Source organism: Macaca fascicularis, chromosome 8 (genome assembly GCF_037993035.2).
Source record: "Macaca fascicularis isolate 582-1 chromosome 8, T2T-MFA8v1.1".
Classification (NCBI taxonomy): Eukaryota; Metazoa; Chordata; class Mammalia; order Primates; family Cercopithecidae; genus Macaca; species Macaca fascicularis.
In genome coordinates, this window is record NC_088382.1 from 148,348,843 (window position 1) to 148,363,855 (window position 15,013).

General features: G+C 44.2%; 1 protein-coding gene across 1 annotated transcript in view; it reads right to left on the bottom strand.

Annotated features, from left to right (window-relative positions):
• COL22A1 (collagen type XXII alpha 1 chain) overlaps nucleotides 1-15,013 on the bottom strand; it is a 326,468-nt gene that overhangs the window by 193,484 nt on the left and 117,971 nt on the right. The window contains exon 13 of the mRNA XM_045398749.2: nucleotides 68-121. Within this exon, the coding sequence (XP_045254684.2) occupies nucleotides 68-121 (54 nt within the window). The remainder of the gene's footprint in view (nucleotides 1-67; nucleotides 122-15,013) is intronic.

A 15,013-nucleotide genomic window follows, 5' to 3' on the forward strand; every position in this document is an offset into this window, starting at 1 on the left:
GGTTCTGACCAGGAGGTCACCAGCCCAGTACTGCCTTGTGAGCCAGGGCAGACGGAACAGAACTTACTCTCATGCCTTTGCTGCCGTCTCTCCCAGGGGGGCCGGGCAGGCCCAGGGAACCCTAGAGCCAAAAAAAGAGAATAGCAATTAGTAAAGAATAACTGAGACAGGCTCTCAGAATGCTAGTGCAGTGGAGAACGTGCCAGGAAGGGAAGGAAATTGTGGCCAAGACTGCTACTCAAAAACTGATCCACAAGCCTGCAGCATGGGCATCACTTGGGAGAGTATAAAATGCAGATTCCCAGGTTTCACCTCAGATCTACATCAGGGTCCATGTTGTAGCCACATACCCAGGAGATCTGTCTGCACCTGATGTGGGAGTAAGCAGCTCTGGTCCACAGTCCTTCACTAGCTGGAGGTGCGGCCCTTCCTCGCTCTGGGCTTGGTGTGATATGTGTAAAGTAGAGGATTGGGCTGCAGCGGGGCTCTCAACCTTGGCATCATAGACATCCAACTGGATAAGCCTTTGCAATGGGGCTGAGCAGTGCACTGTAGGATGCTCGGCTGCCACCCTAAATGCCAGCAGCACCCTCCAGGGGTGACAACCAAAAATGTCTTCAGATATTGCCAAACGCCTCCTGGTTGGGAACCACTGGGCTAGAAAAGGTATTCGACTTGTTGTAATTTTAGCTGGGACAAACTTCCTTCTAAGGAATCTCATGCAGACACACATGACATGAATAAACATGGAGCAGCCGTGGGAAGTCTGGGGCTGGACCAGCTCCTCATCCCACTTTCTACTCCACACACTTCCCGGAGAAGGCTTGGGGAGGGAATCTAGAAACAGGTAACTCAGGCACCTCTAAGCTCCCGACCAGCTCCAACATCACTTGGTGCCAATCAAAGCATCCTGCCTGAGACCTCCCACCCAGCTCCTGGCTCTCCATCAGTGTCTCTGTGGCACTGAGAAAGGCTGCGCCTCTCTCTGGCTGTTTCCATCTATACAGTGAGGGTGCTGGGTATTCAATGGATGAATGAACAGATGAATCTCTATGTAAAGTGTAGAAAACACTATATGCCAAAGTATATTTCTACATATGTCATCTGATTTAATCCTCATTATAATCCTGAGATATGTATTATTTTCTCAAAGCATATCAGATATTTCTAGATTTTATCTACAAACATGCATGCACACACATGCTTTTAAGATTTCTATGAAATGCCTTCCACGGCCTCAACATTCTTTCTAATATAAGTCAGTGTGATATTGAAGAGAAAGACTGACATGACAGATATCTCTGGTCATGGCATGAGACAGACATGAATCCATCTCAACTCTAGACCTTCCTGGCTGTGAGACCTTTTTTTTTTTAGACATGGTCTTGTTCTTTCACTCAAACTGGAGTACAGTGACATGAACATGGCTCATGCAGCCTTGTCCTCCTGGGCTCAAGCGATCCTCCCACCTCAGCCTCCTGTGTAGCTGGGACTACATGCGCACATCACATCTGGTTAATTTTTGTATTTTTTTGTACAGACAGGGTTTCACAATGTTTCCCAGGCAGGCCTCAAACTCCTGAGCTCAGGCAATCCATCTCCTTGGCCTCCCAAAGTGCTGGAATTACAGGGGTGAGCCACCGTGCCTGGCCCTGGCTGTGAGACCTTAAACATACCCTGGAAGGCTCAGGGTCCCACTGACCTCAGGTGTGAAGTGTGGATACTGTTACCAGCAGCAGGATGGCTGCAAGGGGAGGCAAGGTTTGGTAAATGAAAGTGCACACACTCTGCTGTGGGGACAGAATTGAGTTTCCTGGTACTGTCTGTTCTCCCAGTGACCCAGGCCCATGATGACAGAGGGATCGAATGCAAGCACCACACCAGCGCACCTGTGGCCTGGGAAAGAACACCTTCACCAGCTTCTGTGGGCACCATAAGCCTCTGGGGACAGCCACACGGATTTGCTCTGCTGCCCTTATCTGACAATTCAACAGTGGAGACAAAGGGACTATGCACAGACACAACACTGATTCGCTTGTAAGTTGCTTGTGGTTCTCAGGCTCGGGACCAGGAGGGTCTAATCCTGGGCCCTGAGGGGTAGTACCTTCATGTGGGTCGGGCCTGGCAGAGGGGATGTCTCCAGCAAGGAGGCCTAGCGAGCAGTCATTCATGGACAGGGCAGGCTGAACACCACTCGTCCGACCCTCGCTTAGAGGAGTGTGGGTACTTTGGGGCAAATTCCTTACTCTCTGAATCTCAGTCTAGTTTTATTTTCTATAAAATGGGGACAATCATGGTGTATTAGGGTTCCCCAGAGGGACAGAACTAATGGAATATATACACATATATACATATATATATATATATATATATTTTTTTTTTTTTCCAAAGGGGAGTTTATTAACTAACAATAACGAGATCACGAGGTCCCACAATAGGCCATCTGCAGGCTGAGGAGCAAGGAGAGCCAGTCCAGGTTCCAAAACTGAGGAACCTGGAGTTCAATGTTCCAGGGCAGGGAGCACCCAGCATGGGAGAAAGATGGAGGCTAGGAGGCTGGGCCAGTCTCGCCTTCCACATTTTTCTGCCTGCTTATATTATAGTTGTACTGGCAGCTGATTAGACAGTGACCACCTAGAATAAGGGTGGGTCTGTCTTTCCCAGTCCACTGACTCAAATGTGAATCTCCTTTAGCAACACCCTCACAGACACACCCAGGAACAATACTTTGCATCCTTCAATCCAGTCAAGTTGACACTCAGTATTAACCATCAGACACGGCCACTGTGAAAAGCTGTTATAAGTATTAAAGTCCTCCCAGGAGTTTCATAGATCATTCCCAAAGCCTCCTCCAGATGAGAACAATTTGATTTGCAGTCACCAGGCTTTATGGTAGCAGGAAGGTTGGGGGATTCTTTGATCAAACAACTTTGTGAAAAAAATGCAGAGTTAAACCAAGTGAAGCAAGTTCCTTTACAGTGGGTTTTCTTGAAGGCTTACTCATGCCCTTGTTGATGATTCTCCACGAGGCCCTGGCCCACCAGACCCTTTTCAAAGGCATGGAAGGACCTGCCGTGGCTCAGAGCCCAGAGCCCATGCAGGGAGGGGGGCTGCTGCTTCTCGGAGCCTCATCTCGGGTAAAACTGGGTCCAAGACAAAATGAACAAGGGCTGTTTATTCTTAAACTTGTGATGGAGAGCAGGCTGCCATTGCTTTCATTTCAGCAGAGGGTTTGAAGATGTTAGTTAGAGAATCAACCTTATTTCTAGGGTTAAAAGAGGAAATACTGAGACAGTCTCAGATTGGTGAGTGTTGTATTTAGGGGTGATTTTTGGAAGGCGGGAGACATTCTAATTCCAGTATGCCTGTCCATCCTTGGCTGGATAGAAAGGGGCAGGTGCATGGTTTGGGAATATTTCATAAGAGAAAGGATTGTTCAGTTGGAAGGATGGGGGTTTCTGTCGTCAGTTGTTTCCAGGAAACTAGGGGCCAGTGGGTTGCTTTTGTGGGTTAAACTATCACAAGCATCTTCCTTGGGGGATGCTGTCATGGCAGGTGCTTTCTCAGCCTCCAGTTACACATTGGAAAAATGAGGAGCCACCTCCCCATCCACTTCCCCATTTGGCTGTTCTGGAATTTAAATTTTAAAATCTGAGATTGAAAGAGGTAACCAGTACAGGAGGTGATTTCTATCAGATTAAACACACATGCATGTTTAATAATAGCAGAACCAACAGTCAGAGTAAAGTAATATTAATCATAGTGTATTAATGTGATAGTGCAGATGTTGCTGAGGATAGTTTATCTAGTTCTACAAGGCGCCAGGCACTGAGCACTTTACATCCATCACTGCATTCAACACCTCCCCACAACAGTTCTAGGAAAGAGACAGAATCATCATCTCCATTTCAGTGTTTATGAAACAAAAGCACGGACAGCTGATTAGCTCTAATCTAATCCGTTGATTACAGCTGATTAGATTAGATTTAATCTGCCCAAAGTTACAGTGCTTGTGGAAGAGCCAGACTCCTGGCCCTAGAGTGTGCTTCCGAACGTCTTCACAACACTTAGTGGTGTCCGAACTCACATCAGTTCCCTGGTTGCTTGGCAGCCCTGTAAGCTAAGTGTTGCTATCCTCACCCTACATTCAGGCACACTGGGGCACAGGGCAGGTGCATGACTTTCTCATGACTACTGGGGAGTCTACACGGCAGAGTGAGGCAGGTTGGGGTAGTTCACACTTGAGCATCCAGCCGTAGCTCTCCCTCTCCAGGGATCCTGACCTTCCTCTTCAGCCTCCACCAGCCCTGCTCCCCTGGGAATACTGGAAGGAAGACTCATTTGACTGCCTCACAGGTGGAGAAGCCCTGCGTGGAGCCAGGAGATGGTGGTAAGCAATAGAGTGGGCTCAGCTCCCCACACAGCCTGTGTCTCCAAGATCCATGCTCTGACCTCTACCTGCCTCCTGCACTAACCTGGACAAATGGTGTGTCCATTTCCTGATGGCGGGGTCACCAGTCCATGAGCCATGTCCCTACAACCCTAGGAATCAATTATAGATTTTCCAATAGCAGGGAGCATGACAAAAGGATGAGGACTTCCTCTGAGGGCATGCGCTAGATAGCGCATCCTTCCAGAATCAGGCCTCTGGGGGTGACTCGCCTGAGGTGTCGGTTACCCACTTACGATGGCAGGTCCTCGAATGACCAGTCTGTCTTCTGGCTCTGGTGCGTTGGGAAACGCTGCAGCTGAATGCAGAGGGAGGGACGTCTTGATGGGATGGACTCCTGCCTCAGGAATAAAGTAGGGGGAAGCAGGACACCTTGGCCTCTCCTCCCAGTTGCCAGTTTTCTAGCCTTGTTGGTTCTTTCAATTAGATAGATGCCCAGTAGATATCTGTGTGGATTTTTCTCATCCACAAGATGGGAGCTCTGTGAGATGCAGAGCAGGACTTAATCACCTCTGCACTTCCAGGGTCTGGCTTGACATAGTGTCCACACTGCCCCATGTGCTTCAATTCTGTCAAGAGCCCTGAGGGCTTGTAAGGGAATGTAAGACTCTCCTACTTCAAAATCAGTCTTGTGTAAGTCCTAGAGACAAAGTGAACAGCAGGTATGGTAGAGAGGTAATGGTCCTTAGAGCCAATGAGCCACAGCTTCACACTGTCCACCCCCCACCCTCCCTGCCTCCCCATCACTAAGTACTGATGACTTTGGCCAAATTGGCGAAATGCTCTGAGTCTCAGTCTTCATCTGTAAATAGGGATGGTCAACCTAGCTTCAGAATTGGTGCTTCCCAAGGACACAGAAAACTAGGCGTGTTGGTTTTAGATGGCTAAGGTAGTAGAAGAAAGTCCCTTCTGCTTTGTTCAGGGATGTGGCCACCTTTACTGTATATTCTAAGAACCGAACTAGAGGTCTCTGTAGAAGGGAATATGTTCTGAGTCAGAGACGGTAACATCTCTTTTTGAATCCTTTTTTACATGCTTAAGATAACCAAGTCAGCACTGCAAATACATAGATTTTAAGAAATGTCCACCCTCAAGTCATCCTGAGATCGAAGAACTTTACTAGAATGATTTCTGCCCTATGAAAACTTTGCTCCAAGAGAAACTCAACCTAACCCAAATATTTCATTAGTATTAATATTAGTATCACTGATTCTTCTTTTTTATTATTATTATACTTTAAATTCTAGGGTACATGTACACAACGTGCAGGTTTGTTACATATGTATACATGTGCCATGTTGGGGTGCTGTACCCATTAACTTGTCATTTGCATTAGGTATATCTCCTAATGCTATCCCTTCCCCCTGTCCCCTCCCCACAATAGGCCCCAGTGTGTGATATTCCCCTTCCTGTGTCCAGGTGATCTCATTGTTCAATTCCCACCTATGAGTGAGAATATGCAGTGTTTGGTTTTCTGTTCTTGCAATAGTTTGCTGAGAATGATGGTTTCCAGCTGCATCCATGTCCCTACAAAGGACACATACTCATCCTTTTTTATGGCTGCATAGTATTCCATGGTGTATATGTGCCACATTTCTTAATCTAGTCTGTCACTGATGGACATTTGGGTTGATTCCAAGTCTTTTCCATTGTGAATAGTGCTGCAATAAACATACGTGTGCATGTATCTTTATAGCAGCATGATTTATAATCCTTTGGGTATATACCCAGTAATGGGATGGTGGGGTCAAATGGTATTTCTAGTTCTAGATCCTTGAGGAATCGCCACACTGTCTTCCACGATGGTTGAACTAGTTTACAGTCCCACCAACAGTGTAAAAGCGTTCCTATTTCTTCACATCCTCTCCAGCACCTGCTGTTTCCTGATTTTTTAACTATTGCCATTCTAACTGGTGTGAGATGGTATCTCATTGTGGTTTTGATTTGCATTTCTCTGATGGCCAGTGATGATGAGCATTTTTTCATGTGTCTGTTGGCTGTATGAATGTCTTCTTTTGAGAAGTGTCTTTTCATATCCTTTGCCCACTTTTTGATGGGGTTGTTTGCTTTTTTCTTGTAAATTTGTTTGAGTTCTTTGTAGGTTCTGGATATTAGCCCTTTGTCAGATGAGCAGATTGCAAAAATTTTCTCCCATTCTGTAGGTTGCCTGTTCACTCTGATGGTAGCTTCTTTTGCTGTGCAGAAGCTCTTTAGTTTAATTAGATCTCATTTGTCAATTTTGGCTTTTGTTGCCATTGCTTTTGGTGTTTTAGGCATGAAGTCCTTGCCCATGCCTATGTCCTGAATGGTATCACCTAGGTTTTCTTCTAGGGTTTTTATGGTTTTAGATCTAACATTTAAGTCTTTAATCCATCTTGAATTAATTTTCATATAAGGAGTAAGGAAAGGATCCAGTTTCAGCTTTCTACTTATGGCTAGCCAATTTTCCCAGCACCATTTATTAAATAGGGAATCCTTTCCCCATTTCTTGTTTTTGTCAGGTTTGTCAAAGATCAGATGGTTGTAGATGTGTGGTATTATTTCTGAGGGCTCTGTTCTGTTTCATTGGTCTATATCTCTGTTTTGGTACCAGTACCATGCTGTTTTGGTTACTGTAGCCTTGTAGTATAACTTGAAGTCAGGTAGCATGATGCCTCCAGCTTTGTTCTTTTGGCTTAGGATTGTCTTGGCAATGCGGGGTCTTTTTTGGTTCCATATGAACTTTAAAGCAGTTTTTCCCAATGTGGTGAAGAAAGTCATTGGTAGCTTAATGGGGATGGCAGTGAATCTATAAATTACCTTGGGCAGTATGGCCATTTTCACAATATTGATTCTTCCTATCCATGAGCATGGTATGTTCTTCCATTTGTTTGTGTCCTCTTTTATTTCACTGAGCAGTGGTTTGTAGTTCTCCTTGAAGAACTACATCCCTTGTAAGTTGGATTCCTAGGTATTTTATTCTCTTTGAAGCAGTTGTGAATGGGAGTTCATTCATGATTTGGCTCTCTGTTTGTCTGTTACTGGTGTATAAGAATGCTTGTGATTTTTGCACATTGATTTTGTATCCTGAGACTTTGCTGAAGTTGCTTATCAGCTTAAGGAGATTTTGGGCTGAGACAATGGGATGTTCTAAATATACAATCACGTCATCTGCAAACAGGGACAATTTGACTTCTTCTTTTCCTAACTGAATACCCTTTATTTCTTTCTCTTGCCTGATTGCCCTAGCCAGAACTACCAACACTATGTTGAATAGGAGTGGTGAGAGAGGGCATCCCTGTCTTGTGCCAGTTTTCAAAGGGAATGCTTCCAGTTTTTGCCCATTCAGTGTGATATTGGCTGTGGGTTTGTCATAAATAGCTCTTATTATTTTGAGATATGTTCCATCAATACTGAATTTATTGAGAGTTTTTAGCATGAAGGGCTGTTGAATTTTGTCAAATGCCTTTTCTGCATCTATTGAGATTATCACGTGGTTTTTGTCTTTGGTTCTGTCTATATGCTGGATTATGTTTATTGATCTGCATATGTTGAACCAGCCTTGCATCCCAGGGATGAAGCCCACTTGATCATGGTGGATAAGCTTTTTGATGTGCTGCTGGATTTGGTTTGCCAGTATTTTATTGAGGATTTTTGCATCGATGTTCATCAGGGATATTGGTCTATTCTATTTTTTTGTTGTGTTTCTGCCAGGCTTTGGTATCAGGATGATGTTGGCCTCATAAAATGAGTTAGGGAGGATTTCCTCTTTTTCTATTCATTGGAATCGTTTCAGAAGGAATGGTACCAGCTTCTCCTTGTACCTCTGCTAGAATTCAGCTGTGAATCCGTCTGGCCCTGGACTTTTTTTGGTTGGTAGGCTATTAATTATTGCCTCAATTTCAGAGCCTGCTCTTGGTCTATTCAGGGATTCAACTTCTTCCTGGTTTAATCTTGGGAGGGTGTATGTGTCCAGGAATTTATCCATTTCTTCTAGGTTTTCTAGTTTATTTGCGTAGAGGTGTTTATAGTATTCTCTGATGGTAGTTTGTATTTCTGTGGGGACAGTGGTGATATCCCCTTTATCATTTTTATTGCATCTATTTGATTCTTCTTTCTTTTCTTCTTTATTAGTCTTGCTAGCAGTCTATCAATTTTGTTGATCTTTTCAAAAAACCAGCTCCTGGATTCATTGATTTTTTGGAGGGTTTTTGTGTCTCTATCTCCTTCAGTTCTGATCTTAGTTATTTCTTGTCTTCTGCTAGCTTTTGAATGTGTTTGCTCTTGCTTCTCTAGCTCTTTTAATTGTGATGTTAGGAATGAAGGAAAAAATGTTAAGGGCAGCCAGAGAGAAAGGTCACGTTACCCACAAAGGGAAGCACATCAGACTGACAGCAGATCTCTCAGTAGAAACTCTACAAGCCAGAAGAGAGTGGGGGCCAATATTCAACATTCTTAAAGAAAAGAATTTTAAACCCAGAATTTCATATCCAGCCAAAATAAGTTTCATACGTGAAGGAGAAATAAAATCCTTTACAGATAAGCAAATGCTTAGAGATTTTGTCACCACCATGTCTGCCCCTACAAGAGATCCTGAAGGAAGCTCTAAACATGGAAAGGAACAACCAGTACCAGCCATTGCAAAAACATGCCAAAATATAAAGTCCATCGATGCTAGGAAGAAACTGCATCAACTAACGAGCAAAATAACCAGCTAATATCATAATGACAGGATCAAGTTCACACATAACAATATTAACCTTAAATGTAAGTGGACTAAATGGTCCAATTAAAAGACACAGACTGGCAAATTGGATAAAGAGTCAAGACCCATCAGTTTGCTGTATTCAGGAGACCCCTCTCACATGCAGAGACATACATAGGCTCAAAATAAAGGGATGGAGGAAGATCTACCAAGCAAATGAAAAACAAAAAAAAAGCAGGGGTTGCAATCCTCTTCTCTGATAAAACAGACTTTAAACCGTCAAAGATCAACAGAGACAAAGAAGGCCATCACATAATGGTAAAGGGATCAATTCAACAGGAAGAGCTAACTATCCTAAATATATATGCACCCAATACAGGAGTACCCAGATTCATAAAGCAAGCCCTTAGAGTCTTACAAAGAGACTTAGACTCCCACACAATAATAATGGGAGACTTTAACACCCCACTGTCAACATTGGACAGATCAACGAGACAGAAAGTTAACAAGGATATCCAGGAATTGAACTCAACTCTGCACCAAGCGGACCTAATAGACATCTACAGAACTCTCCACCCCAAATCAACAGATTATACATTCTTCTCAGCACCACATCGCACTTATTCCAAAATTGACCACATAGTTGGAAATAAAGCACTCCTCAGCAAATGTAAAAGAACAGAAATTATAACAAACTGTCTCTTAGACCACAGTGCAATCAAACTAGAACTCAGGACTAAGAAACTCGATCAAAACCACTCAACTACATGGAAACTGAACAACCTGCTCCTGAATGACTACTGGGTATATAATGAAATAAAGGCAGAAATAAAGATATTCTTTGAAACCACTGATTCTTAACATTACAAAACGCCCTCATCATACCCTTGTGATAGACCTTCCAAAATCCCCCAGCTGGACTCACCATCAGCTGCCCATAGCAGCTTTGAAAAGAGAAAGTTAGGCCGGGTGCAGTGGCTCAGGCTTGTAATCCCAGCACTTTGGGAGGCCATGGCGGGCAGATCATGAGGTCAGGAGCTCGAGACCAGCCTGGCCAACACAGTGAAACCCCATCTCTACTAAAAATTCAAAAATTAGCTGGATGTGGTGGTGGGTGCCTGTAATCCCAGCTACTTGGGAGGCTGAGGCAGGAGAATCACTTGAACCCAGGAGGCAGGGGGTTGCAGTGAACCAAGATCACACCACTGTACTCCAGCCTGAGTGACAGAGCTAGACACCATCTCAACAAAATAAAATAAAATAAAAAATAAAAAAATAAAAGAAAGAAAAGAGAAAGCTATAGCTCTGGGCTGCCTATTCATCTTCCACCAGGAAAGTCATTTAACTTCTATGAGCCTCTCATCATTTCAAAGGAGAGGTTTACACACTTTCAGATGAGAATTAAATGTGGAGATAATTTGCAGACTATGAAGTATTATTGAAATGTGAGCTCTTCCATTGTATCTCTTGATAACTAAGAACACTCATCCAAGTGCATGGGATGGGTCAGGGAGAGGAGTGGGAAAAGACTGGAGGTTGCCCCTAAATTGGTAAGGTCAGGCATAGAATGATCTTTAAAAGAATATGTAAAGCTAAGGATCCACAATAAAGCACAGAAGAAAAAAAGGAAAAGAAATGAAAGGGCAGGAAGGAAGCAAAGAAGAGAAAGAGAAGGAAAAAAGCCTAGACTGGGAGGAGAGGGTCTGATCTGCATGCGGCCTCTGTCTCATATCAGCAGAACAGAACAGACTCATTCCCCTCCTGTGTCTCAGCTCCTTCACCTGGAAAAGAGATGACACAATGAGGAGGAGTACCTCTGGCTCAACATGGCTGGTAAGAGGCCTTGAGAAAATATTCGGGAAATGCTTCATATACAGGGAAATTCAAAACAAGCATCAGATACTATTATTTTGGGTAAACTACCCAAGCCTCTATTTTCCACCTATAAAAAGAAAATCAACACTCAGGGTATAAGAGAATGACAATGGATGAGATTCACTGCGGAAGACAACCAAGGCTCAGAGAAGAGGGGCTTCCCTCTGTTTACAATGGTGTTGTGACTCAAAATCAGGGCTTGGCTCCAAGTCCAGACTCTGACCTCTCTTCCACCCCTGCCTCTCCCTCCACCGCATACAAACTCACTTCCTTCGTGATCTCATTTGGAGGCATATGGGGGTGGGGGGCAACCATCTAGCAGGAAATTATCCATCTCCCCACACCTAGTTGTCAGCATCCAGAGCCCCAGGGATCATCCTGTTACCTCATCAAGAAACAGAGAAAAGAGAGAACAAATATTTCTGCTGCTCTTTTGGCTAATTAAATATCAGGCCCTATTTATAAATGTTAACAAAAAGACCGTTGCATTGCTAGAGGTGCTGTTACTAACATTCTTCATCCATTTGATATGCCCTTTAGTGGGGTCTTAGGAATGTGCTGGGCAGTGGTTCTGAAAGCATAGTCATGGGCCAGCTGTATCAACCCCACCTGGGGTTGTGTTAGAAAGGCAACTTCTCGGGCCCCACTCCAGACATACTAAATCAGACATTCTGGGAGTGGGGTTCAGCCTGTTGGCTTAAAAAGTTCTCCAGGTTATTTGGATGTTGTCTCAAGTTTGAGAACCATTTGTCAGCACAGACAAAGGCAGGCTGTGAAGTCTGAAAACATGAACTCAAATCCTGGCTCATCCCCATGAAGAGGTAAAGTCACCTGTGCTTGGTCCCAGGTGAATTTTCATTTTATAGTGAATAGCCTGTAAAACAAGGACAGCAATATTTACCATGAAAGTTAAACTAAATAGCACATGCATGAATCCTAGCAGATAGCAAGTCCTTGTAAATACGAGGTACTATCATGATTCTTAGATGATCTATGAATTATTTTAGGTGAATTTGAAGAAAGGGAAGGTTCTTTATGTTGGCCTCCTAGAACATGCTTTCTAAGAACACTCTCTAGGTTTCCTGAGGTTTTAGGAGTTATAGAAGTCCTCCTCAGGGGGGAGACTGAAGAACTCTGACATTTTGCAGCTGCTGGTCGCCTCTGGAAATAAGACCTCATTAATGCTGAGAGGGCAGAAGACATCATTTGGTTTATAAAAAAATGGTGGAACACTATGCTGGTGTAATGGTAATTATGCTTAACGTTTATGAGCACTTTTTACAAACATAAGTCATCTATTTTCATTAGCTCATTTAATCCTTGCAGAAACCCTCCGAGGCAAGTACTATTATAGTTGTTAATTTATGGGTGAGGAAAGCAAGGGTTACAGGGCTAAGTAACTGACCCACTGTTACACAGCTGCTAAGTGACCCAGCCAAGGTCTAGATCCAGTCAGTCTGTGACCGGGGTCTGCACTCTGAGCTTCCCCTGCCCTCCCAGTTCAGGAGTCCAGCATTTACCCTTCCCATAAGTGCTCTCACCCTCTTGTACGAAGCCCTTGGTTTTGTGACTGGTCCATTAGACTTGGCAAGCACCTGAGTGTCAGATGGAGCTAGAGGAGAAATGCAGATTCCTATCCCAGCTCTGCCTGAGGCCCTGCAGTGCTGTGAACTTCAGAACTTCCCCAGTGTGTCCTTCAGCACCATGGACAGGACCTGCAGCACCTCTATTTATTCTAACTCTGGGCATTTTGCCCCTAACCTACAAGGCTATTTGAGGGCACATAAGCAGCTAAACTAATTTCCCCTTAAACCCTTTAATTATTGTAAAAATAGAAGGCACTCAACCACAGTTATCCAACTCGATAACCATGAATAATGCACATTAATGCACAGGCTAAGAATAGGAGATGGGGGTGCTGATTAAGCCAGCCATGAACAAAGAGAAAAGGACCCAGAGCTAGAGGCAAATGGCGTAAATATATCTATATCTTAGAAGTTTCACAAATATAAAGACAAAAGTCTAATTTATATTTTCTGGTTCAGGGGTTCTATAATGCAGTCTTTATACAAAGCTGATTCCTATAAGATTTTTGAAGGTCAAGAATTCCCAGATATCAGTATCACATTGAAGGAGGGGCAGGGAACTGACACTGACCAATGCTGTGGTCAAAAGTGGGGGATCCCCACTCTTGTGTCTTGTATCAGACAGACACAGGTTTGGCCCTACTTACTAACCAGCTCTGTGACCTTGGCCATAGCCCAGCCTTCTTAAAGGGACTGTCAGAGGCTGAAGCTCATAAAACTGAATAGCCTGGAACATTAAGAGGTCAGTAAAAGACTGATGTCATGATTCTTCCCAGTACATGGCACTTCTTTTTCAAAGTCATTATACCATTCCACATAAAATCACCAGTGCTGGCCAATAAATTCTGCATGGCTGCTATTGCTAAAACATGCTCATCTTACGCCTCAGGGAGAACTTAAAAACATCAAAAGTGTGTGTGCCGTCCCTCATTATGCCAAATATTTCATCAGTGGCAGAAACCCCTTGTCTTTTGGGGCTACCATAAACTGGGTAGCTTGTAAACTACAGAAATTTGTTTCTCACTGTTCTAGAGGCTGGAAAAGTCCAAGATCAAGGTGCCATCAGATTTGGTGTCAGATGAGGGCCTGCTTTTTGGTTCACAGATGGCTGTCTTTTCACTGTAACCTCACATGGTGGCAAGGACAAATGGGCTCTCCGGGATCTCTTTTATAAGGGCCAATCCAGTCATTCCTAAGGGCTCCACCCTCATGACCCAATCACCTCCCAAGAACCCCACCTCCCAATACCATCACCTTGGTGGTTAGGATTTCAACATATGGATTTGGGGAGCACACACTTTCAGACCATGGTTCCCCTGATATGTAGAAGTGCCTTGTGGTTTCTGGAGAACTTTCTTGGTCACCACTCTGGGAGAGGGGCTCCAGGAAGAAAACCCACATGTCGTGGAGCTCCCTTTTCATTTCTCCTCCCACTCTGCAGTCCAATTCTACCTCCAAGCAATCTTCTTATAAGTTCAGGTAAAGTCTGCCTTTGAAAGACACTGAAGAAAGAACCTGGTTCCGATCAGAAGGACCCATTATTTAACAGTGTGGACAGCACAAGGTGTGTCTGTCGTGTTGGGATAAGAGAAGACCTGACTTCTCTGTGACTGCAGACCCGACTGTTACCCAAAGGGCCCCAATCCAATGAGAAGCAGGACTGAGTAGGAACATACCTTCTCTCCAATGACTGTGCCCTATCAGCCATACAGTGGCCAGAGTGATTTTTTTTAGAACACCCTACATCCCTATTCTCAGATTTACTCTTAAAAGTTAATCACTCTTCAAAGCTTACACCCCCATTTGCTGTCCCTGCCTAGCCGCCCAGCACCATGCTGGGTCCTCAGCTAGTACTTGCTATGATTTCAAACAAGCCAGAGCTCATTATAAAGTATTTTGTCCTATATCCTTTGACAATGAAATCAGTCCCATGAATGTGTGCACATGTTTTTCCAAGCCTCAGTGCCCTTTTCCGTGAAATGGGCATAACGATGCCTTTCACCTACAATCTATGGGAGGGACAAATAGGACAATGCCCATAGAAATGCCTGGCTTGATGCTGGGCACTTTGATGGTGACTGGATTAGAAACACCCCTAAGGTTTCAGCAGGCAAAGGGGGATGCTGGGCGTGCAAAGAGGAGGAATCAATGACAGGGAGGCAGAGATATCCTGAGCATGACCACAGAAAGATAAACCCAGAATCAGCAGGAGACAAACACTGGGGAAGGATCCCGCAGGCCCCATCATGTCCGGTAGGATGTGCACACCAAGCACACTGGACTCCATCTGCCAAGCAACACAGAACAGCATAACTCCAGTGGCAGTTTAAGGTCAAATGCAAACTTATGAGCACTTGCATGTTTCAAACGGGACAGTGTATGTAAACCAAATAAAGACATCTGGAACAGAGGAATTCC